The sequence below is a fragment of the Mastigoproctus giganteus genome, chromosome 2, assembly GCF_048544385.1.
Source record: "Mastigoproctus giganteus isolate SK-2022 chromosome 2, ASM4854438v1, whole genome shotgun sequence".
NCBI classification, from domain to species: Eukaryota; Metazoa; Arthropoda; class Arachnida; order Uropygi; family Thelyphonidae; genus Mastigoproctus; species Mastigoproctus giganteus.
Window position 1 is genome coordinate 190,477,854 of NC_143576.1, and position 25,645 is coordinate 190,503,498.

The 25,645-nt window shown below is 38.6% G+C and overlaps 1 protein-coding gene across 1 annotated transcript in view; it reads right to left on the minus strand.

The window, feature by feature from the left end:
- Positions 1 to 25,645, minus strand: part of unc79 (UNC-79 domain-containing protein) — a 1,082,710-nt gene that overhangs the window by 656,867 nt on the left and 400,198 nt on the right. The window contains exon 22 of the mRNA XM_090389680.1: positions 4,904 to 5,264. Within this exon, the coding sequence (XP_090245806.1) occupies positions 4,904 to 5,264 (361 nt within the window). The remainder of the gene's footprint in view (positions 1 to 4,903; positions 5,265 to 25,645) is intronic.

Genomic DNA, 25,645 nt, shown 5'->3' on the forward strand with positions numbered 1-25,645 from the left:
GCTTTGCAGCTGATCCGAGGCATGATTTTGGTGTAAATTCAATATAATTAAAAATACTACACTAAACTTATATCCTAATACAGCAATAACACTTTGCAGCAGTTATGCTATGAAGTTTACATTATTGAATATATATATATATATATTTCAATATTGAGTTTTTATTATATGAATTCCATATCTCCTATCAAGTTTAAGTTATATGTATTACACTATACCATTACATTTGTAAATTCTAAGTAATTATAATAGATAATAAATTTAACTATTTATTGCCTACCTACGTGATTTGAACTGTGGATCGACCTATTTGCAATACTATATCTATGCCAAATCACTGTTACTAAAAGCTCTACGTATATTAATGTTGTATGTTACAGACTACGTGATAAAGTTAAATTATTAAAACACGTATGTATCGCTATAAATTATAGTTTATAAGTCCCTTCTGATACTGATTATTCTGCTACAAATCTACGTAGAAACATCAGTATGCTATATCAATACCAAAAAAATGGTGGCAAAATTCGAATGTGCTTACCAATACAACACAATACAGGTAGAAGTCAATTGTGGTTTTGTAAGCAATTACAAGGGCCAAATAGAGAACAAATAGACCAAATTAATCAGGAGATCACAAACAAATACTATACTACTAACCTGAAATCAAAAGTTATTAGAGAAAAACATTAATTACAAATCAATAAAGTTCCATTAGTGGCTCCCAAAAAAATATGTGTAATCCTTTTTAGCCTCGTCAGCAGTAACTTTTCAAATTCAGTTTACAAATTCTTAGCACTTGCTCCTAACTTAATACATTAAATAATACAATTCATGACATTAACTTAAGTGATTTATGAAAAAAGCAGTAAGTTATAGAAAAAATGAAATGTTATTCATTTTTTCATTTTTTGAGTGTAAAAGACTGAATTAAAAACAGCTATTATTTTACAAACATCAAAAACCATGCAGAGTGGCGTAACTTATTATATATATATAATAAGTTATGTATATTATGTAAATAGGATACACTTTGCTTTCTTGGTGTATTACGGCCTGGAAAACCTGTACCCACTGGTTAGCAAACTATATAGTGTATCAAAATTTTTTTTATTTATTTATTTTTTTAAATTTAAATTTCAATTTAATGTTGCTTCATTTTAACACTGCATATATACCATAAACAGCTTAAGTTCACACAAAAGCGACATGCAAATTCAGCTCAGGGTCCTACTATAGGAACGGGCTTGTGATCTCAGGCTTACCCGAGCCACAACTTATATTATGCTGTTGTTGTTGTTATTTGGTTTTTAAGAGCATTAGCAACTAAGGCCATATTGCTCCGGTGCGGTGGTCATTCCCTGACCTTTCCGCATGCTCCGTATTTGGTGGTGACGGGCTCGAACCCCGGTCTAATCAAGAAGCGTGTGCTACGCACTGCTGCTCCTTCCCACCTGGCTACGGAGGCGCCCTTATATTATGCATCACACTCTAAGCTGTCCTGTACTCTTCGTCCTTATTTCTCCAAAATTATTAGGGCAATCTGAGAATGTAGGAGACTAATTTTAAACATACTACTATAATTTCGCCTTCATGGAGTTCAGGTATCCTACTCCATTAGCCTTTCACCCCGTCTTGCTATCGGCATGTTTCTTTTTGTGTTAACTTCATATTAACTAATTGGCTGCTTTTAGGCATTCTACACACATTTACTGCATCCAACACACAGGGGTCACCACATGGTAATGCTCACTATAGGGCCATACATTACACATAACAACATTTCTTTTTTGACTACAGTTCATGCTACACATGGTTCGTCGGCTTGGATACAATAAACATGCCTTTTCTTACTTTAATTTCTAAACTTACATCCTTTGTTCTCTGTGAGTCAACGATGATCAATGAGTGCTTGGCAGTATTATTAAAAAATCTTTCTTATTGTATTATTTATGTAACCTTTAAATTTATTACTCATTAAATTATATTATATGTTTTGTTATTCAACCTCAAAATTGATTTAGCCTTAGCGCATTTGATCATCACAGAAACAGAGAACCCCTTACTGCTGTTTTACTTTCAATTTGGGTGGTTGGCCCCAGACAAAGTCACCTAGATTGTGGGTAAACAACGATAAGTTTTGTATATTATCCTTTGTATATAAATTATCCTTTTCCATACTAACTTATATTATTCTATACCTTTTCTATAGATCTATCGAGGTATATATCTTAATATGATTATCATGACTATCTTACTATAATCTTCCCCATAATATTATAAAAATACTATATAATATCAGTGTAAATACACCATAGTTTACCCATAAGTTTAACTACATACGTAGTGCAGCGGCAACATTTGGATTTTATCTCATATTATGGCTACCTTCACAACGAGATACCAAGTATTGCACTACTTCAAATAAATAACATTTCTCTAGTAGTGGAGACTACTGTTATTTATTCTCAGTGGGCACCACGACCCAGACGTGTTTTGGAGCTTGTTAGCTCACTCGTCAGTGGGTGGGGAGGTACCCTGGTAATGCAGACATGCCATCACAGTTGTGAAGTTAATTCCACAATATGAGAGATGCCAAATGGTGAAGATAATCATAATATTTTGAAGACTAAATGCTCAAGGCATAATACGTTATGGGTTGAGATTAACTATATAATATCAGTTTAAATACACCATAGTTTATGATAGTAATATCTTGACTTGGCGCATTATAGCCTTAGATGCTAATGTGCCATAAAACCCTAAAACAGTTAATCTCAAATCATAACGTATTATGCCTTGAGCATTTAGTCTTCAAAATATTATCATTATCTTCACCATTTGGCATCTCTCATATTGTGGAATTAACTTTGCAACCACGATGGCATGTCTGCATTACCAGGGTACCTGCCCGCCCACTGATGAGTGAGCCAACAAGCTCAGAAACACATCTCGGTGGTGGTGCCCAGTGAGAATAAATAACAGTAGTCTCCTCTACTAGAGAAGTATTATTTATTTGAAGTAGTGCAATACCTGGTATCTCGTTGTTAAGGTAGATACAATATGAGATAAAATCTAAACGATGCCGTTACACTACGTGTAGTTAAACTTATGGGTAAATTATGGTGTATTTACACCAATATTATATTATTATTATTAGCTATATGGTGCAAGGAAGCCTGAGGCTTATGCTGCACCAGCCAAAAAAAAACATACCTGAATTACCCTGTGAGAGAGAGAGAGAGAGAGAGAGAGAGAGAGAGAGAGAGAGAGAGAGAGAACAAGAGTCAGAACTAGAAGGGAATTCACAAGAAAGAATGATGATATCCAGCTCGGACCCTGGGTGTGCCAAGCTCATACTCACCAGATGTGAGCCCCTGGGATTTATAGACGTGATCCACTTGAACTGCATAAGACGGTATTTATTTGTAAGTGAATGTTTTGTCCTAATATGTTTTTGATAGTGTTACTATAAAACACAGTTATTATCAGTTGTATACGTCACCAACAGAACTAATTTCCTCAGGACATGTACCATGCCTTTACTGTCAAATGCTAAAGTGATCTTCGAATTAATTATTTGTATTCATCTTTAAAATTAATTGTTGGTGAAGCTCCATTTACCATTTTATAAAAGTTATTCTCTGTGCTGAGCGTATTTCTGGAATTCTACTTATGGTCTTGTGTATTTATTTTGAACATTCTCATTAGGAATTTCGATTTATTACTATAAAATTAATAAATGAGAAGTGCAGTAGCATAGCTAATATCCTTATGAAACTTACCACATGATTGTATGGTTAATAAATCATTGAAGAGTTGAAATTAAAATTAAAAATACATTTTGAGGAAAATGTACTTTTAATTTTAAAGTTTTGTAATGAGATAAGCTATGTTATGTCATAAATTTTCGAAACTAAAAGTTAAACTATTAAAATTCGATTTAATACAAATACACCATATATATAAGAGTATAAATTAGGGGGTGCGAAAATTTACTTGGCACTCCCTGTACTCTAAGAATAATTAAACCTATAAATAGAATGTTTATATTACAGAGTAAATAGAGGAAGAATAAACAAACATCGATTTAGAACAGGTATATATTTATTTCTAAAACGGGCTGATCAAGCGTATATATATTTGGTAAGCCTTTTTGTTAAACTAAACAGTTTATCAGTAGCGAAGTCAACTTTAATGTTCACTGCTGAAGTAGATTCTACTTTGGATTGTTTTCCCCTTCCTCTCAGCGGAGGTCTAGCACGTGAAATGCACGTGTTTGTTTGCTGACTAAGATATATAGTTAATCTCAACCAATAACATATTATGCCTTGAGCATTTAGTCTTCAAAATATTATCATGATCTTCACCATTTGGCATCTCTCATATTGTGGAATTAACTTCGCAACTGTGATGGCATGTCTGCATTACCAGGGTACCCACCCACTGACGAGTGAGCCAACAAGATCCAAAATGCATCTGGGTGGTGGTGGTGCCCACTGAGAATAAATAACAGTAGTCTCCTCTACTAGAGAAGCATTATTTATTTGAAGTAGTGCAATACCTGCTTTCTCATTGTGAAGGTAGCCACAATACGAGACAAAATCTAAATGATGCCATTATGCTACGTATGTAGTTAAACTTTTGGGTAAACTAAGGTGTATTTACACTGATATTATATAGTTAATCTCAACTCCATAACGTATTATGCCTTGAGCATTTAGCCTTCAAAAAATACTATATATAAAAATATATAAAGATAGACATAATAAGTTACATCACTCTGCATGGTTTTTGATGTTTGTAAAATAGTAGCTGTTTTTATATATCACTGATGATGTGCAGTTTAACAATGTAAACTGTTTTAGCCATATAATATTAATTTATTCTTTATCCCACCTACCTACATCATCTTCTGTCAGAGTCACTGCTCGAGCAAATGCTGTAACTACGTGCTCTGTGGGCATGATTGCTACAGTATCCATTTCTGCTGTACATTCCTGCACTGTAGCTGTTTGTAGCGGAATAAGAGTATTGTCGCTATGTGCTATATCAAGTGATGTAGTCCTTTCGATGTCTGTAATTTCAGGCTTCTGCTGGTGAAGTTCAACTAAAGAGAGTGAAATTTCTCTTGCAGTTGACAATTCCTTTAGATGTTCTGATGGTTGTAAACTCTTTACATGTTCACTCCAAGGTTCTGATCTGGATTTGGCTTTGCCAAATGGTTCATAAACTATTTGAGAATGTGGAGCATCTGAAGGGATCTACACGGCAGAAAAGAATAAAGTTCAAATAAACTTCACAATAAATAGTTATTAATAATATTTAGAAGTATGTGCTAATATTTCTATGCAACCCATCTGTTTAAATTTTAACAAGGAATGGTGCTAAGGAAAGTGTAATACTGTGTAATACTGGGTGTTGATTTATAGTTGATTCTTCCCACTATATGGATGAAAGCTACAGAAAACACAACTAAGATAAATCTGAATTGAAACAAAAACCTCAATGCACCTCAATAATAAAGCTTGACATCACTTTTAAAAATTACAGTTCAGAGTCTGAAAATCAGATACACAGTTACTTCAATTTATGAAAATACAGAAGGATCATGAAGGACTCTCCTTGATGTTCCTTCTGTTATTTTAATAAAAATTAACCTATCAGGCTTCAACAGTTAATTAGGTGGTATATCAGATAGCAAGTATTGATATACAAGGTGCCTACAGAGAAATGAAACAACTTTGAAGCCTTATAATTTTTTATATATAAATGATTTCAATTGGATGTTTATACATTACAGTTATTTTATTATGTAATGAGTTTCAGATTGAATTATGATTATTTCACAAGAGAAAGTGAAATGTGTGCTACTGATAGTAGTGCCACAAACATACTTCAGCTGATTGTGGCATTATGATTAAAGGACTGAAAAAAACAAATATTCCAAATATTCCAGCAGAATGGGGCTCCTCCTCACACTAGTCTCATGATACACACTCCTTCCTTGATGACTGAATGCTAGATTGCTGGATGGGCAGACACAGACCCATTCCTCGGCCACCAAGATAGCCTGACCTTACAGTGCTTGATTTTTTCTGTGTGGTTATATGAGAAGCAAGTGTATTGCACAAAGGTACAGGACACTGTTCAGCTGAAAGAGAGGGACCACATCAACGGTGGACTCCATATCCCCTGATATGAAAGACAGTGTGTGGAGGGAAATTTGAATACTGTTGTGACTTAGTAAATGCTGACAATGGGACACATACTGAATTTCTGTGATGGTTCACCATCACAAACATCACATTACATAATGTACCTGGATGCCATTTTGTATATATCATGTGAAACTTAAGCATATAACTATGATCTATGTGAATATTCCTCTTTTTACATTCTTCAATACAAGGTAGCATTTGCATTAGCAATGGTAACTGATGCAAGAAAGCAAGCTGTCCTGCATCAGCCAAAAAAAAAAAAAAACTAAAAAAAGGACACCTCACTTCACGTATTTATTCGCTCCAATAGTGTTGAGTTCTTCCTTGAATTTATTTAAACTATCAACTTCCACAACAACAGATGAAAGTCTGTTCCAGCAATCAACTACCTAAGGCAAGCTTCTATACATCTATTCTGCAACTGTCCTTCCTCAATTTCAATTTGTACCCCCCCCCCCTCATGTATGTGATCAGAGCAAGAGGCAAAATCTGATCAGCATTAATCTTGCTCAGTTCATTCAAAGCCTTAAAAACCTCAAACAGATCACTTCGCAGGAGCCTAGTTTCCAGACGCTGCAATTTGCAGAACTGAAGCCTTTCTTGGTAAGAGCATTGTTTTGTTCCCCTCTCCAATCTCATTGCTCTTCTCTGTACTTGTTCCAGCAGCTCCACATCCTTCCTAAAATGAGGCCTCAGCCCTGTATGCAGTACTTAAGATGTGGCTTGACTATTGCCTTATACAATGGGGAAATCACCTCCTTATACTTGCTTGCAAAATTCCTATATATCATCGACAAGACCCCATGAGCTACTCTTGCTGCCTGTCTGCACTGCTGAGAAAACTTCATATCTGACTGCACAATTACCCCTACCCAACTGTGTGGCACTACACTACCCCTCATGTAGTACCACACAGTTGGTACATTACTGTAGGCGCCTCCGTAGCCAGGTGGGAAGGAGCAGCAGTGCATAGCACACGCTTCTTGATTAGACCGGGGTTCGAGCCCGTCACCACCAAATATGGAGGATGCGGAAAGGTCAGGGAATGACCACTGCATATCCCGGAGCAATATGGCCTTAGTTGCTAATGCTCCTAAAAAAAAAAAAAAACATTACTGCTCGGAAGTTACTGCTACCCATATGCAGTACTTTGCATCAATTAAGGTTAAACTTCAACTACCATTTCTCAGCCCACGTGCCTAACTTTTCTTCTAGATCCTGTTACAGTAGCATATTGTCATTAACCACCCTGCCAACCTTTGTATCATCTGCAAACTTAGACATTAAGCCTTATATATGCCTTCATCAATATCATCGATAAATATAGACAACAACAATGGGCCCAACAGAAAACTCTGGGGGGCTCCACTAATAACATTAGTCCACAAAGAGCAATGTCCACTGATTATACAGGTCAACACGCAAAATGTTACGAAAATGAAAATACCCCATCTTGATAATTTTATGCTATTGAACATAAAAATCACATTAAAATTTGTTGATTGGCTCTTGTTTTCGAATTACAGTTGGGGTTTCATATTAACAAGTTACTCTACATTATCAATTATGGCTCTCAGCAAAACACATGGCAATACTGCAGCTTCAGTATCACCATGCTCTTATCAAGTAATCAGCAACCGTTGCCTCACTCTGCAGCAGTAATGCTCAAATACGGCTAGGTACTGCGTGATTTTTTTTTCAGTTAATGGTTGTTCTCTCTGAGATTCCTACTTTTTGCACAGTTAGCATTAGCATTAGCATTAGTAGAGGCATTTGATGCAAGAAAGCAAGCTTATGCAGCATCAGCCAAAAAAAAAACCCACTTCCACTTCACCCCTCTGTTCGTTCAAAATACCTGTCCAGCTGAGCCTTAAACTTATTTAGGCTATCAACCTCCACCACAAGGGATGGAAGTCTGTTCCACCAACCAACCACCGGCTGGCTAAAGGCAAATTTCCGCACGTCTATCCTACATCTGTCTTTCCTCAATTTGAATTTATGCCCTCTCAGGTGATTTTTCTGAGCTAGAGGAAGAATCCCATCAGCATTGAGCATGCTTAAACCATTCAAGGCTTTATACACCTCTATCAGATCACCTCGCTGGTGCCTAGTCTCCAGACACTGTAATTTGCAAAACTTAAGCCTTTCTTCGTAAGAGCACCCCTTTGTTCCATTCACTAATCTTGTTGCCCTTCTCTGTACTCGTTCCAGCAGCTCTACATTCTTCTTGAAATGAGGCCTCCAGACCTGTATACAGTACTCTAGGTGTGGCCTGACCATTGCCTTATACAAGGGAATAATCACCTCCTTATCCCTGCTGGAAAAATTCCTGTATATCATTGACAATACACCATGAGCTACTCTTGCGCCCGTCTGCACTGCTCAGAGAACTTCATATCTGCCTGCACAATCACCCCCAAGTCCCTTTCATTCTCCACCACTGTCAGTGCAGCACCACAGAGTTGATACGTTGCTCTGGGGTTGCTGTTTCCCATGTGTAGTACTTTACATTTGTCAATGTTAAACTTCATTTGCCACCTCTCAGCCCATCTGCTCAACCTTTCCAGATCCTGTTGCAGCAGCATAGTGTCAGTAGTGTCCTTGACAACCCTGCCAACCTTTGTATCATCTGCAAACTTGGACATTAAGCTTGATATACCATCATCAATATCATTTATAAATACAGAAAACAATAATGGACCCAACACTGAGCCCTGAGGGACTCCACTAATAACATTAGTCCACGATGAGCAGTGTCCATTGATTACCACTCTCTGTCTTCTCCCCCTCAACCACCCCTTTATCCATAGCAGCAATTTGCCTCCAATGTCACACTGCTCCAATTTGTGTAGCAGTCTTCCATGTGCAACAGTATCAAAAGCCTTTCTAAGATCCAAGTATATAATATCAAAGTTATTCCCTGCATCCAGTTTTGTGACTGCATCATAGTATCCAATCAAATTGGTCAGGCAAGACTTCCCCTTAACAAAACCATGCTGTGTCTGAGCTATAACTGAAGTCTTGTCTAAATGATCCTGCAGTGCTTCTTTAACCAGTGCCTCCATTAATTTTCCTGGAACAGAAGTTAAGCTCACAGGTCTATAATTACTTGTGTCAGCCTTTGATCCTCCTTTGTGAATTGGGGTCACATTTGCACATTTCCAGTCTATGGGTACCTCCCCTGAGTCCAAGGAAGCTCTCATAATTATGGCTAAGGGTTTGCTTACTTCCTTTGCTGCCTCCTTTAATATAACTGGATAGATCCCATCCACCCCGGGTGCCTTTCTTGTGTTTATCTTCAACAGTTTCTCCTCCACTTTACTCCCAGTTATTTCAAGATTCTGTAGCTGACTGCTAGAGTTGAATACACCTCTGGCATTCCCCTTGCTGAATAACTCCTCATGTGTGAATGTCGATGCAAAATATTCATTTAGTTTGTTAGCTACCTGAGCAGGATCATCAACAGTTGACCCATATCAAGTGGACCAATCTGATTCATCCCCTTCCTTCTAGAGTTTACATAAGTAAAGAACTCTTTGCTGTTTTTCTTTGCATCCCTTGCCAAGGATTTCTCGTAATCTGCCTTCGCCTGCCGAACCTCCTTTGTAACTTGGTTGCATATCAACTTGTATCTATCATAGGCTTCTGTGTCATGTGTTAATTTGTAAGTATCCCATGCATTTTTCTTCTCTGCCATATGCCTCATTAGTTCATCTGACATCCATTTTGGCCTAAACCTTGAACAATATTTCTTAGTCGGTATGTAAAGCCTAGTAGCTTCCAAGATAAGTTCTTTGAATGCTTCCCATTTTGAGTTTGCTGTTGGTAACATCATCAGTCGGTCCCACTGTATAGAATTTAAATACTGTCTCAGTCCATCGTAGTCACCTTTATGAAAGCAATAACCCTTCCCTTTACCCCTGATGGTAGTTCCCTCTTTCAGTAACTCCCACTTCAGCACACTGTGATCACTGCCACCCAGTGGTTCATTTATCTGCAGATTCTTAATGCATGAAGAATCACTGCTGATAATCAAATCAAGAGTATTACTCCCTCTAGTTGCCTCCCGAACATGCTGATGTAGAAAACAATCATCCAATAAATCCACAAAAGCCCTGCTAGTGTGTGAGTAACCAGCCCCCAAATTCCAGTCAATATCTGGGAAATTAAAATCTCCCATTATAAGACTCTCTGATTTACTGGCCCACTCTATTTCCCTGTACAGTTCCTTATTATACTCATCAGAGTCATTAGGCCTATAGCACACTCCTACTCTCAATTTTGATCTCCCAATGCTTATGTCACACCAAACTGACTCAACACTGCACTGTCCAGCGATGTCGACTGGCTTCAATTCCTTGGTTTTTATGTGTTTCTTAACTAATAGCATAACCCTCCCCCCTTCCTATCCTGTCTACCCTTTCTGTAGACGTTGTACTCCCCAAATTGCAGTTCTGCATCTCTTATATCTGTGTGACACCACGTCTCTGATATCCCAACAATATCTGCCTTTGATGTTTTGAGCAATACCTCAAATTCATCAAATTTATTTACTAAACTCCTAGCATTGGTGTACACGCAAGTATACCTGCACCTGTTTCTATTCTTAGCTACCCTAACACAACCCATGTGTTTATTTGTACCGCAATGACTCCCAGCAGTCTCTGAAATATCCTGAATCTTGTTTTTCAGGCTTCTGCTCATTCCAATAGAAGCAGTGCAAGAATCTCTTTCACCTCTGCCAGTGGCTACTGTTAATCTATTCGTCTTTGTATCCCCCCAAGCTAGCAGTTTTCCGACCCACCTAACACTGCCTCGATAGCATCAGCAAATATTCTTGCACCCTTTCTATTTAAGTGTATCCCATCCCTGTAGAAGCAATCTCTCCTGTTAACAAGTACAGTCCAGGCTGAAAAAAATTCTACCCCTTGAGCCTTGCACAATCTTTCCAGGGCCGAATTGATCGACAAGGCTCTCATCATATACTCCCTCCTATCGTGTCTGGGCAGAATTGCACACACTTTCAAATTCAACCCTAATTCTCGGCTTTTGTTCAACAGTGACCTGTACTTGTTAAGTAATTATTTTTTGTATTTGTGTTGTGTAAGATTAATATGTCCCGTAATTGTGTGAATAGTCCGGTGACTGCTATTATGTATGTGGAGAAGTCACGTTAGCTTCAAGAAAGCATTCCTTAAGATTTGTGACCATCTATTAAAGCTATCTGTTTTTTAGGTTTTACTAGCGACAACCTTGCTACCTGAGGGATCAGTTAGCAGTATCTTTATTCATTTAAATAAATGGTCTGTTTAAATATGGTGACATGTAATAGCAGGGCAACTCATTGTAAAGGCAAGTTTGTTTCCTTGTGAGAAACTCGAGCCTTAAAAAAGGCCTACATCTTGTACTTTGGGTGAAAAGTAGACGACCGGGAAAAGAACTGGGCTCCACACATATGCTACACTACCTGTTCATCAAAACTCAACACATGGGTGAATCGAAAGGGATGTTTTATGCCTGTCGCAGTGCCCGTGATATGAAGGGAGCCAACAAATCACGTCACAGACTGTTAATTATGTATGGTGCCTCCTATTAGAAAAGGGATGACAATGAAGAAAAGGTGGACAGTGATGTAGCCAAATATACCATCTGCAATTCATCCCATTGTGAAGGTGAAGTACTTACCTATTCCTGAACCACCTGACCATTTTTCTGTATACTCTGATGAACATGAAGAATTAGCATTAGCATTAGTAGAGGCATTTGATGCAAGAAAGCAAGCTTATGCAGCATCAGCCAAAAAAAAAAAAAAAAAAAAAACCCACTTCCACTTCACCCCTCTGTTCGTTCAAAATACCTGTCCAGCTGAGCCTTAAACTTATTTAGGCTATCAACCTCCACTACAAGGGATGGAAGTCTGTTCCACCAACCAACCACCCGCTGGCTAAAGGCAAATTTCCGCACGTCTATCCTACATCTGTCTTTCCTCAATTTGAATTTATGCCCTCTCAGGTGATTATTCTGAGCTAGAGGAAGAATCCCATCAGCATTGAGCATGCTCAAACCATTCAAGGCTTTATACACCTCTATCAGATCACCTCGCTGGTGCCTAGTCTCCAGACACTGTAATTTGCAAAACTTAAGCCTTTCTTCGTAAGAGCACCCCTTTGTTCCATTCACTAATCTTGTTGCCCTTCTCTGTACTCGTTCCAGCATCTCTACATCCTTCTTGAAATGAGGCCTCCTAACCTGTATACAGTACTCTAGGTGTGGTCTGACCATTGCCTTATACAAGGGAATAATACCTCCTTATCCCTGCTGGAAAAATTCCTGAATATCATTGACAATACTCCATGAGCTACTCTTGCAGCCCGTCTGCACTGCTCAGAGAACTTCATATCTGCCTGCACAACCACTCCCAAGTCCCTTTCATTCTCTACCACTGTCAGTGTAGTACCACAGAGTTGATACGTTGCTCTGGGGTTGCTGTTTCCCATGTGTAGTACTTTACATTTGTCAATGTTAAACTTCATTTGCCACCTCTCAGCCCATCTGCTCAACCTTTCCAGATCCTGTTGCAGCAGCATAGTGTCAGTAGTGTCCTTGACAACCCTGCCAACCTTTGTATTGTCTGCAAACTTGGATATTAAGCTTGATATACCATCATCAATATCATTTATAAATACAGAAAACAATAATGGACCCAACACTGAGCCCTGAGGGACTCCACTAATAACATTAGTCCACGATGAGCAGTGTCCATTGATTACCACTCTCTGTCTTCTCCCCCCCAACCACCCCTTTATCCATAGCAGCAATTTGCCTCCAATGTCACACTGCTCCAATTTGTGTAGCAGTCTTCCATGTGCAACAGTATCAAAAGCCTTTCTAAGATCCAAGTATATAATATCAAAGCTATTCCCTGCATCCAGTTCTTTTGTGACTGCATTATAATATCCAATCAAATTGGTCAGGCAAGACTTCCCCTTAACAAAACCATGCTGTGTCCGAGCTATAACTGAAGTCTTGTCTAAATGATCCTGCAGTGCTTCTTTAACCAGTGCCTCCATTAATTTTCCTGGAACAGAAGTTAAGCTCACAGGTCTATAATTACTTGTGTCAGCCTTTGATCCTCCTTTGTGAATTGGGGTCACATTTGCACATTTCCAGTCTATGGGTACCTCCCCTGAGTCCAAGGAAGCTCTCATAATTATGGCTAAGGGTTTGCTTACTTCCTTTGCTGCCTCCTTTAATATAACTGGATAGATCCCATCCACCCCGGGTGCCTTTCTTGTGTTTATCTTCAACAGTTTCTCCTCCACTTTACTCCCAGTTATTTCAAGATTCTGTAGCTTACTGCTAGAGTTGTAGAATTACTGCTTACTGCTAGAATGATAAACATCATCTTGATATACATGAAGAAGTACAGAAGCCATCTACATCAAGGGATCCACCATTTTGTCTAAACCTTTATCCTTCTGAACCACATAAGATCACAGATAGCGAGCTCAATCAGGAATCTCGAACTGCTGAAGAATAAGGCAAAGCTTTCGGCATCAAGGCTAAAACAGTGGAATCTTCTAGATCATTCTGTGAAAGTGACATTTTCTCCTTCAAATAAAGACTGATAAATTCTACCAAACAGAAGGTGAACTTACATATCGAGAAAGAGAGTAGCTCTGTGCAGGCAAAGTTTATACGGCTCCAGCTAATGGAGAAGTTTTCTTAAATTTTTGCTGTTTTATTGACTTAAATTGGCATATTAAATTATTTTCTAGAAGTAGCTTCTAGTTACGATACTCAGTTTATTTTGAGCTTAGATAGAGGTTTTGCAGGTTATTACTTAGTATTGGTAAGGGTATCCAATCCAAGTGTTGGACAAGATTTTGAAGCTCCGGCAAACGCAAAGTTTTCAATTATATTTAGCTCTTTTATTGACTTAATTGTTATATTAAATTATTTTCTATAAGTAGCTTACAGTCTTAGTCAAGATCCTTGGTTTATTTTGAATTTAGATAGCGATTTTGAATGTTAATACTTAGTGTCCGTAGATTTACCGTTCGTAACTTGCCGCCATTGTTATATGATACAGCGTATATCCCGAACTGCATAGCATAAGGTTTAAAGTAAAACTAGATAACAAAACATGTAGCACTGTATATTAGAAATCTGTTAGCTTAGTATAAAGCTAACAGATTTATGGTACAGTATTATCAATTAATCGATAAAATTTATTAATCTTATTAAATTTTATTGTCAATTAAATTGTACTTAAATGGAATCATGACCCAGACTAGAGCAGAAAAGCAATGCTCACAGATTATAAAGAGTGCTGTGGCTCAGAGAAGAACCGAATGGGGCGATTCTCCAATGCATTACAGCTTAAAAATATGTGCAAAATGTGAAATTTTTGCATACCTATCTAGAACAGGACATGATCTAGCCAAAAAGAGGATGTATTTGTGTGTGCAAGGTGCAGAGATTGTGAGGAAATTAGGAGACAACTCTGCATTCTGATGGCCATCTATGAGAGTTTGAGGTGTAGGGTGGATGCTCTTGAGGAAATTAATAAGACAGGCCAACCAAGCTCTCAGCTGTCTAACTCAATGCCAGAGCTCACTGCTGTGTATCAGGCAACACAGCGGCAACCTCCAAGGTAGAATGTGCTGGTCCTACTGGAACTAGTTATTGTCAGTGACTCTATTGTCAGGGAGATGGGGATTATATTATGCGAAAAGAATAGGTGGAACGGGACCAGGGTATGTCAGCCAGGGGCAAGAGTTGATGACGTTGTAGGACAGATATCATCTTTTAAGGGCATAAAAGGCAATACTGTTGTACATGTTGGAACTAATGACCTTAACAGTAAGAGATCTGCAGATTTACTTAACGAGTACCAATGACGTTACCAATGCTAAAAAAAAAATCATGAGTTAGGGTTAAATTTAAAAGTCTGCAATTCTTCCCAGACAGGATAGGAGGGAGTATATGATGAGAGCCTTGTCAATCAATTCGGCCCTGGAGAGACTGTGCAAGGCTCACAGGGTAGAATTTTTTTCAGCATGGTCTGTGCTTGCTAACAGGAGTGACTGCTTCTATAGGGATGGGATACACATGAATAGAAAAGGCACAAGAATATTTGATGATCCTATCGAGGCAGTGTTAGGTGGGTCGGAAAACTGCTAGCTTGGGGGGATTCACGGACTAAAAGATTAACAGTAGCCGCAGGCAGTACGAAAGTGATTCTTGCACTGCTTCTATTGTAATAAGCAGCAGCCTAGAGAGCAAGTTGCGGGGACTTCAATAGCCGCTGGGAGTCATCATGGAACAAGTAAATACACGGGCTGTGTTAGGTAACTAAGAGTAAGAACAGGTGAATGTATACTTCATGTACACCAATGCCAGGAATAGTGTAAATCAATTTGATGAATTTGAAGTGCTGATCAAGGCAAAGGCATCAAAGGCAGATATTGTTTGGATATCAGAGACATGGTGTCACACATATAAGCAATGCAGAATTGGGAGTATGATGTACACAGAAAGGATAGACAGGGTAGAAAGGGAGGAGGGGTTAAGATGTTAGTTAAGAAACATAAAATCTAAGGAAGTGCATCCAGTTGACATGGGTGGACAGTGCAATGTTGAGTCTGTTTGGTGTGAGATAAACACTGGAAAAGGGAAAATGAGAGTAGAAGTGTGATATAGGTCTAATGACTCTGATGAGTACAACAAACAGTTGTATAGAGTGGGCCAGTAAATCAGAATGTCTTGTAATGAGGGATTTTAACTTTCCAAATATTAACTATTGGTCACTCGCTCGATAGCAATACTTTTGTGGATTTATTGGAGGATTGTTTTTTACAACAACATGTTCAAGGGGCAACCAGAGGAAGTAATACTCTTCATCTGATTAACAGGAGTGATTATTGATGATGACGTTACCAACGGAGAATTCTAAATGGGAAGCCTTCGGGGGTCTTAATCTTGGAGGCTACTAGGCCTTTCATACCAACTAAGAAATAGTGTTCGAGGTTAAGGCCTAAATGGATGTTACATGAATTAATGAGGCTCGTGGCAAAGAAGAAAAATGCATGGGATGCATATAAATTATCAGGCGACACAGAAGCCTTTGGCAGATATAAGCTAGTCTGTAATCACGTCACAAAGGAGGTTGGGTAGGCAAAGCGAGATTATGAGAAATCTTTAGCAAAGGATGCAAAGAAAAACAGCAAAGAGTTTTTCGTTTATGTAAACTCTAGAAGAAAGGAGATAAATCAGATTGGTCCACTTAATATTGATGGTTCAACTACTGATGATCCTGCTCAAATAGCTGATAAACTGAATGAGTATTTTGCATCTACATTGACACATGAGGAGTTATTCATACAGGGAATGCCAGACGTTTACTAAACTCTACCAGGGAGCTAAGTGATTTTGTAATAACTGAGAGCAAAGTGGAGGAGAAATTGTTGAAGATAAACATGAAAAAGGCACCTGGGGTAGATGGAATCTATCCAGTTATACTGAAGGAGGCAGTGAGGGAAGTAGGCAAATCCTTAGCCATAATTATGGGAGCATCCTTAGAGTCAGGGGAAGCCCCCATGGACTGGAAATGTCAAATATATCTCCAATTCACAAAGCGGGTGCAAAGAGTGACACAAATAATTATAGACTTGTTAGTTTAACTTCTGTTCAGGGGAAAATAATGGAGTCACTGGTTAAAGAGGTGATGCAGGATCACCTAGACAAGATTGCAGCAATAGTTCAGACACAGCATGGATTTGTTAAGGGGAAGTCTTGTCTGACCAATTTGATTAGATACTATGATATGGTCACAGTAGAGTCCTACTATGATATGGTCACAAATGAACTAGATGCAAAAAATAATGTTGATATCATATACTTGGATTTCAGGAAAGCTTTTGATACTGATGCACATGGAAGACTGCTGTACGGATTGGAGCAGTATGGCACTAAGGGCAAGTTGCTGCAAGGAATAAAGGGATGGTTGAGTGGGAGCTGGCAGAGAGTTGTAATAAATGGACACTGCTCTTTATGGACTAATGCTACTGCTCTTTATGGACTAATGCTATTAGTGGAGTCCCCCAGGATTCGGTGCTGGGCCCATTGTTGTTTTGTGCATTTATCAATGATATTGAAGAAGGTATATCAGGTTTAATGTCCAAGTCTGCAGATGATACAAGGGTTGGCAGGGTAGTTAATGATAGTAAAGACAGTATGATACTGCAACAGGATCTAGAAAAGTTAAACAGATGGGCTGACAAGTGGCAACTGCAGTTTAACATTGGCAAATGCAAAGTACTGCACACGAGTAGTAGTAATTCAAGAGAAATGTACCAACTGTGTGGTACTACACTCAGGGAGTTGGAGAAAAAAAAAGACCTGGGGTAATTGTGCAGTCGGATGTGAAGTTCTCTGAGAAGTGCAGACAGGCTGCCAGAGCAGGTCATGGAGTTTTGTTAATGATATATATAAGAATTTTGCTAGCAGAGACAAGGAGGTGATTATCCCTTTGTATAATGCAATGGTCAACCACACCTTGAGTACTGCGTATAGGTCTGGAGGCCTCATTTTAGGAAGGATGTAGAGTTGCTAGAATGAGTACAGAGAAGGGCAACAAGACTGGTGAGAGGAACGATTGTTATTTGTTAGTTTGTTATTTGGTTTTTAGGAGCATTAGCAACTAAGGCCATATTACTCTGGGATATGCGGTGGTCATTCCCTGACCTTACCGCATCCTCCATATTTAGTGGTGACGGGCTCGAACCCCAGTCTAATCAAGAAGCGTGTGCTACGCACTGCTGCCTCCTTCCCACCTGGCTACGGAGTGAGAGGAACGAAGGGATGCATTTACGAAGAAAGACTTAAGGATTGCAAGTTGCAGCATCTGGAAACTAGGCACCTATGAGGTGATCTGATTGAAGTGTATAAGGCCTTGAATAGTTTGAGCAGGTTCAATGCTGATGGGATACTTCCGTTTGCTCAGATTAAGAACCCGAAGGGGCATAGATTCAAATTGAGGAAAGACAGTTGTAGAATAGATGTGTGGAAGTTTGCTTTTAGCCAGAGGGTAGTTGATTGCTGGAACAGCCTTCCATCTGTTGTTGTGGAAGTTGATAGCTTAAATAAATTCAAGGCCGAACTAGATAAACTTTTGGAGTCAATGGATGGGTTAAATGGGAAGAGTTTTTTTTTTTTTTTCCCTGATGCTATATAAGCTTGTTTTCTTGCGTCATATGCTTCTACTAATTTTAAAGATGGTGCTTTTCTCTGAAGAAGCCACTTTCCACATATCTGGATGTGTGAATCATCCCATTTCAATATGGGGTTCCGAAAACACAAATGACATTCCTGAATACATTTGTGATAGCCCCAAGTTAAATGTTTTTTGTGGGCTCATACACATTTGGGTGACTGGCCCATTTTTCCTTTGTGAGAAGAGTATCACAGGAAATCTTTATCTTGAAATGCTACAGCAGTATGTGATCCCTTAGGTGGAAGAGTTGCAGCCATTCATCATTTTTCAAGAGGATGGAGTACCTTCACACTGGAGTGCAAATGTTCATCATTTTCTGGTGAAGCATTTCCTGGTAGATGGATGGGTCATGATGGATCAATTTCCGGCCAAAGAATGGCTCATATATTTTTCTATGGCAGCATATAGGCAACCATTACTCATCTTGCATACCCTAATTACTCACTCCATAATTTCTTGTTTTAAAAGTGATATTTAACCCCAGGGGCTCACATCTGGTGAGTATGGGCTTGACACACCCAGAGTCCTGAACTGAATATTATCATTCTTTTCTTTCTTTCTTGGTGACTCCTTTCTACTTCTGACTCTTGCTCTCTCTCTTAACTCGGAAATTTTTTTTTGGCTGTTGCAGCATAAGCCTCAGGCTTCCTTGAACCATATGGCTAATAATAATAATAACGGATAAGACCATCCCGCACAACAGACCGGACATAACCCTTGTGGACAAGATGGAAAAGGCTACCTACCTGATTGACATAGTATACCCAACACTAGCAATGTTCAGAACACCCATGGGGAAAAAATTAGAAAGTACACAAACCTGAGACATGAGGTCAAGGAGATGTGGCATATGTAAGAAGTAATGACCACCTTATCATCATGTCAACCACTGGTATGGTGCCAAAGACCCTACATAGCAGCCTAGTAGCAATAGCTCTCCCAGAGAACACCTACAAGGGACTCCAGAAAGTCGCAATCCTGAATGCTTATAGGATAGTCAGAGAGTTCCTCGACCAACAGTAACACCAGACATTACAACCACCCTGTGTACTTGGTAGGAGTACCCGTCATGGAGTGGAATCCCCCAGTCAGGGAGAAATAATATAAGAGCAACAACAACAATAATAATAATAATAATAATACCAGCAGCAGAAGAACCGAAAACAGCAGGAACAGCCAACTTGGGAAAGCAGACTGCAGCAGAAGATAGAAGAATTAAGAGTCAAGATAAGCCAATTGACCCAGTATCAACGGGGTAATAGGAATAAGAAATTGATTGGAAAAGTGAAGAGCATCCTCAAGGTAGACAGCATCCACAGCAAACATGACACAAAAAATCAGAGAATAGGAGAGTACTTAGACACACTGAAGCAGAACCTCCTTGCACTCAGTGAGAGACTACGCTGATATAGAGGGAACTCCCAGAGGAAAATAAACAACCGAATCTTCGATGAGGACCAAAGATGGTTCTACAGGTGTCTCGGAGAAGACGGGAAAAAAGGGAACGGACCACCTGAGCAGAAGACGATTGAGGAGTTCTGGGGTAACATATGGAGCAGGGAAGTAAGACATAACAGCCAAGCCCCTTGGATAGAACTAGAATGCAAGAAAACCAAGGACGTACAAAAGATGAGAGAGTGGGAGATTTGGGAAGAAGAAGTAAAACAGATCAAGAACTCTCACAACTGGTGAATCCCAGGAACAGATAACGTCCACAACTACTGGTACAAGAAGCTCACTTGCACACACAAGCACCTGGCACAGCAGATCATCCAAATGATAAGGCACCCAGAGACAATCCTGAAGTTTCTCACTCAAGGAATCACATATCTGAAGCCTAAAGACGAAGATACAAGAAACCAGGCAAAATACAGGCCAATCACCTGCTTCCAACAATGTATAAGATCCTGACCAGCTGCATAACCAAGAAGATATCGGACCACTTGGAGAGCTAGACCATAATTACCGAACAGCAGAAAGGATGCAAGGAGCAATTAACCATCGATGCCGCGGTTACAGAGCAAGCCTTCAAGAAGTGCCGTAACATGTACACAGCCTACATCGATTACTGCAAGGCCTTCGACTCCCTACTCACAGCTGGCTAATAGAGGTGCTGAACATCTACAAAATCAATCCGATAGTGACAAACTTCCTAGGAGAAACGATGGCAAAATGTAGTACCACCATTAAGGTCAAGAACATCACAACCAGGCCAATCCCCATCAGGAAATGAATCCTTCAGGGACATGCCCTGAGCCCACTGTGGTTATGTCTAGCACTTAACTCGTTATCCACCGTGCTCAACAGCAGCAAGTACAGATATAAACTTAAAGAAGGAAGGAAGAACCTGTACACCCTCACCCACCTGATGTACATGGATGACATCAAGCTCTATGTGGAACCAAGAAGCAACTCCAGCAACTACTCTGGATCACAGAAGAATTCAGCAAGGATATTAGGATGGAATTTGGTCTAGTCAAATGCAAGACCCATGGATTGCACTAGGGAACATTAGTCAACCGAAACTACAAGCTGCAGACTGATAAAGAGATTGAAACCATGGCAGAGGGAGAGGCCTACAAATACTTGGGAATGATGCAAGCTCAGCAGTTACAGCACAAGGAAATTAAGGCCTGCCTGACTGAAAAATACCATCAGACTCAAAAGCATGTTGAAAGCAAAGCTGAATGGAGGGAACACAGTTAAAAACATAAACATCTATGCAGTCCCAGTGCTAACATACTTCTTCGGGGTCATAGAGTGGACTAACACTGAGCTGGAGGATATCATGAGAAAGACAAGGACAATGATGACCAAGAGCTGCCAAAACCACCCGAAGTCAGCCGTGAAGAGAATGACAATTGCTTGGAAAGAAGGAGGAAGGGGCCTGATAGATCTCATCATAATAACGGATAAGACAATATTGCACAACAGACCGGACATAACCTTTGTGGACAAGAAGGAAAAGGTTACAAATCTGATTGACATAGCAGTACTCAACACTGGCAACCTGCAGAAAACCCGTGGCAAAAAAATCAGGAAGTACACTAATCTAAGACAGGAGATCGAAGAGATGTGGCATAAGCAACAAGTTACAACCATCCCAATCATTGTGTCAACCGCAGGTATGGTGCTAAAAACCCTACATAACAGCGTAGCATCAATAGGTCTCCCAGCAAAACCTACCAGAAATTTGCAATCCTGAACACCTGTAAGATAGTCAGAGAGTGCCTCGACCAACAGTAACAACAACCACCCTGTGTACTTGGTAGTAATACCTGTCACGAGGTGGAACCCCCAATCAGAGAGAAATAATATAAGAGCAATAACAATAATAATTTGTTGATATTACTTGCCCAAAACTTAATAATATATGTGCTCCTGTTTTTGATATCCTCTGATTCAAAAATCTCTGCATTTGCCTAACTCCAAACAAAAAAAAAAAAAAAAAAAACAACCTTGTGATTTTAACCCATTATTGGTTGGTTTTTGGATAAAACCAACTTTTGGCTCTGATTTTCATCAAAACCCATTATGTTCACCCTGGAGTAACCACAGGTAATTTTTTCCACAGTTTTTTAATTTAAATTTGAAATATGTACCGAAGAGGGTGAAAATGTATTACAAAACCATGTATGTGATTTCATGTTCAATGGGTTAAACTTCATAACTCAAGCTGGCAACTATTTTTAAATTGTACTGACCTGACCCAGACAGTCAGCAAGCACTGACTGGCTGGTTGCTATCACTAAGATCTTACACAAATTGCTCATTTATCTACTATAATAGATTTAGTCTCTTTGAGACTAAATCACTCACTTAATCTTTTTTTTTTTTTTTTATTCTTACTCATGGAGCCTCTCTCTCTCTCTCTCTCTCTCTCTCTCTCTTACCCCCATAGCCATTTTCAATATAAAGTTGACTGGCTATGTGTCATGAGAGAGAGAGAGACATTTAGCATCAAAATATTGGCAACTGGGATGATCTGCCCAATTTCTATTTCTCCTTTTCCAAATACTTGCTCCAATCATATCACTGAAATCAATATTGTATAAATAAAATCTTTTATTTCACTCTGAATTTCTCACTTCAATTTCTATTAAACCTTCGTTTGTCAACAAATGTGCAAAGGTGGATTAGCAAAAGAAAAATACATATCAGAACTGACTTTCATTAAAAACCCTAGCTTCATTTTTTTAAAATATCAACTTGCAAAAATTGCACACAAATTAGTAATAAATTAAATATGAACTTTTCCCCCTTGTCTTCAAATAGCAATTGAGCACGCTGGTCTCTTATAAAAGCAACTCTGTCCACCAATATCAATTTTATATTCAGCTGTAAGAGATGAAATGAAGCAAAAGTTTTTTTCCTTAATTTTTTTCAGAATTTCACCCATAAGGTCAATGAAATTGCACTTATTATTCAATATTGATTATTTTTGTGAAAAATGTATGAAAAATTTTGAATAATCAGAACTTTGCATTATAATAATAGTGGTGGACATAATGGAACAATTTTCCTAACTGAATGATTCGTAATTAATGATTTCAATAATCGAACAATTTCCACAATCGATCATTTCAATTATAAAATAAGAAAAAGCAAAAGTTTCAAACTAATGTTACCAAGCCAAAAGCTTAAGTTTTGCATTACTTATACCACACAGCTAATACCTCTCTCTCTCTCTCTCTCTCTCTCTCTCTCTCTCTCTCTCTCTCTCTCTCTCTCTCTCTCTCTCTCTCTCTCTCTCACACACACACACACACACACACACACACACACACACACACACACACACACACACACACACACACACACACACACACACACACACACACACACACACACTTTCTGATTACACCTTTCCATTTGATTATCAAAAATCCATAATCAATTATGCAAATGTAATAATTGACTATTTGGATTATATAATAACTAAAACATTTTGCAGCCTAAAATTTGCTTAGAAACTGCAAAAACTAATGTTTTCCAAAACTTTAGTTAGAAATAAATTCATTAAATGCTAAAAAATTCATTAAGAGAGAGAGAGGTATTGTACTACTTTATTAAGATTGTTGAATTATGTTATTTTGCATCATTTTTTCAAATATTTCTTTTTTCATCTGAATTCTATGTTAACTATTATTATATGCAGTAAAGTGGAAGCAGTTTTATATTGGTTTCATTTTGATTTATTTATTTATTTTATTATTATTTTTTTGTTAAATTTACCAGAATGATCACTGGAAAAGTAATTTTATCAATCATAGTACAGGTCAACCATCACTAATCTGGCCACCAGTAATCCGGTTCCATCGCTAATCCGGAAATAATTTCCACAAGCGTAATTTCAAATTTCCTGGGTCAGCACACTGATCTGCCGCTACTGTTCTGGTGGCATTGGTTGCAGCATCAGCTGTTGGCACGAACACATAAACACTGGAAAGCCACTCCTACTTGTTTTTCTGCATTTATTATTATAACCTGCTCACATTTAGCCACAGCCATGGTTCCAATGCATAAAGGAAATGCTTTTCGTTGTGTAAAGCACAAACCTCATTTGTCCATAACAGATAAAGTTGAACTTCTGAAAAAACTCGACAGCAGTCTGTCTGTGAGAAGCTTGTGCGAATTATACAACATTGGTTCTTCGACAGTGTATGACATAAAGAAACAGAAAGAAAAATTGCTCCAGTTCTTTGCTAACAGTGGATTAAAGAAACAGATGGGCATAAAGAAAGCAACGAAAGACAGAAAAAGTTCAGAACTGGATAAAGTGTTGATAACGTGGTTTAAGATCTGTGTAAGTGAAGGTGTTGAGCTGTCTGGGGATATGGTGAAGGAACAAGCTAAAATTTTTCATAAAGAACTAGGACTAGATTACGAGTATGATTATAGTGAACGTTGGCTTCAGTGTTTCAAGCAGTGACATAGCTTTGACATTAAGTCCTGAGCAGGTCTACAATGCCAACGAGACTGCCTTGTATTGGAGATGTATTCCAAGAAAAACTCTGACAACCAAGGATGCAGAATCACCAACAGGTTATAAAGCATTGAAAGATCATGTCACTGTGCTGGGCTGCTCTAATGCTGTGGGAACCTACAGGTGTAAGTTGCTGGTCATTGGCAAAAGTTTACATCCCAGGGCATTCAAAGGTATGACACAGTTTCCAGTGATTTACCATGCCAACAAGAAGGGATGGATTACAACTAACATTACATTGGAATGGTTTGAAGAATATTTTGTTCCTGAAGCAAGAGATCGCTGTGACTCTGTTGGCCTGGACCACAACTGTAAGATAATGCTTATTTTAGACAACTGTTCCACACATCTGAAAGAAGAACTTCTTGTAAAAAATCATGTTTTCAGTATTTACCTCCTACCTAACTGTACAATGTCATATTACGTTCTCTTAAGTCTAAGTATCGCTCCCTGTTTATGAGGTGCCTACAATTGCAGTTAACTCTGGCAGACTAGTACAGGAGTTTCTTAATGTGAGAGATATGGTGGACTGCATTGCCAATGCTTAGAAGTCTGTAGAATCATCCATAATAAAAAATGGATGGCATAAATTGTGGCCAGGTTTAATGTTTGAGTCGGCACCTGATGAAGACACTGCAAATGACTTTACAGGATTTAGGGTTTCAAAGGAAAAGCAGATTACACATGAACTGCTTTCTTTTTCTAATGATCTAACTAATCCTGCTGCTAAGGATCTTGCATCGAGGATGGATGAAGATAATGTTGAGGAATGGATGAATGTAGATGACGTTGTAGCTACTGTTCATTGTCCATTATACTTACTCAGAAATCATGAGATTGTTGTAAGTCTGGATAAAGAAGATAGTGGAGAAGAAAGCAGTGATAAAAATGAGTACGATATAGCAGAAAGAATCTCTATTGATAGGTTAATTCAGTTTACAGCTGAAAGGTCTAGAGCAAAGTAGTTTCATAACTGAACAAGAAATAATGGACGTTTACATGCTGCAGGATAAACTAATCAAAGAAAGACCAAAATATAAACAAAAACAGCTTAGCTTCCAAGATATGTTAAAGAAAAAGCTGAAAATCATGCAACAGAGGAGTCGACGTTTCAAAATCCAGTGCCACCAACTTCTGCTTACCCAGATGTGCTGCCAACAT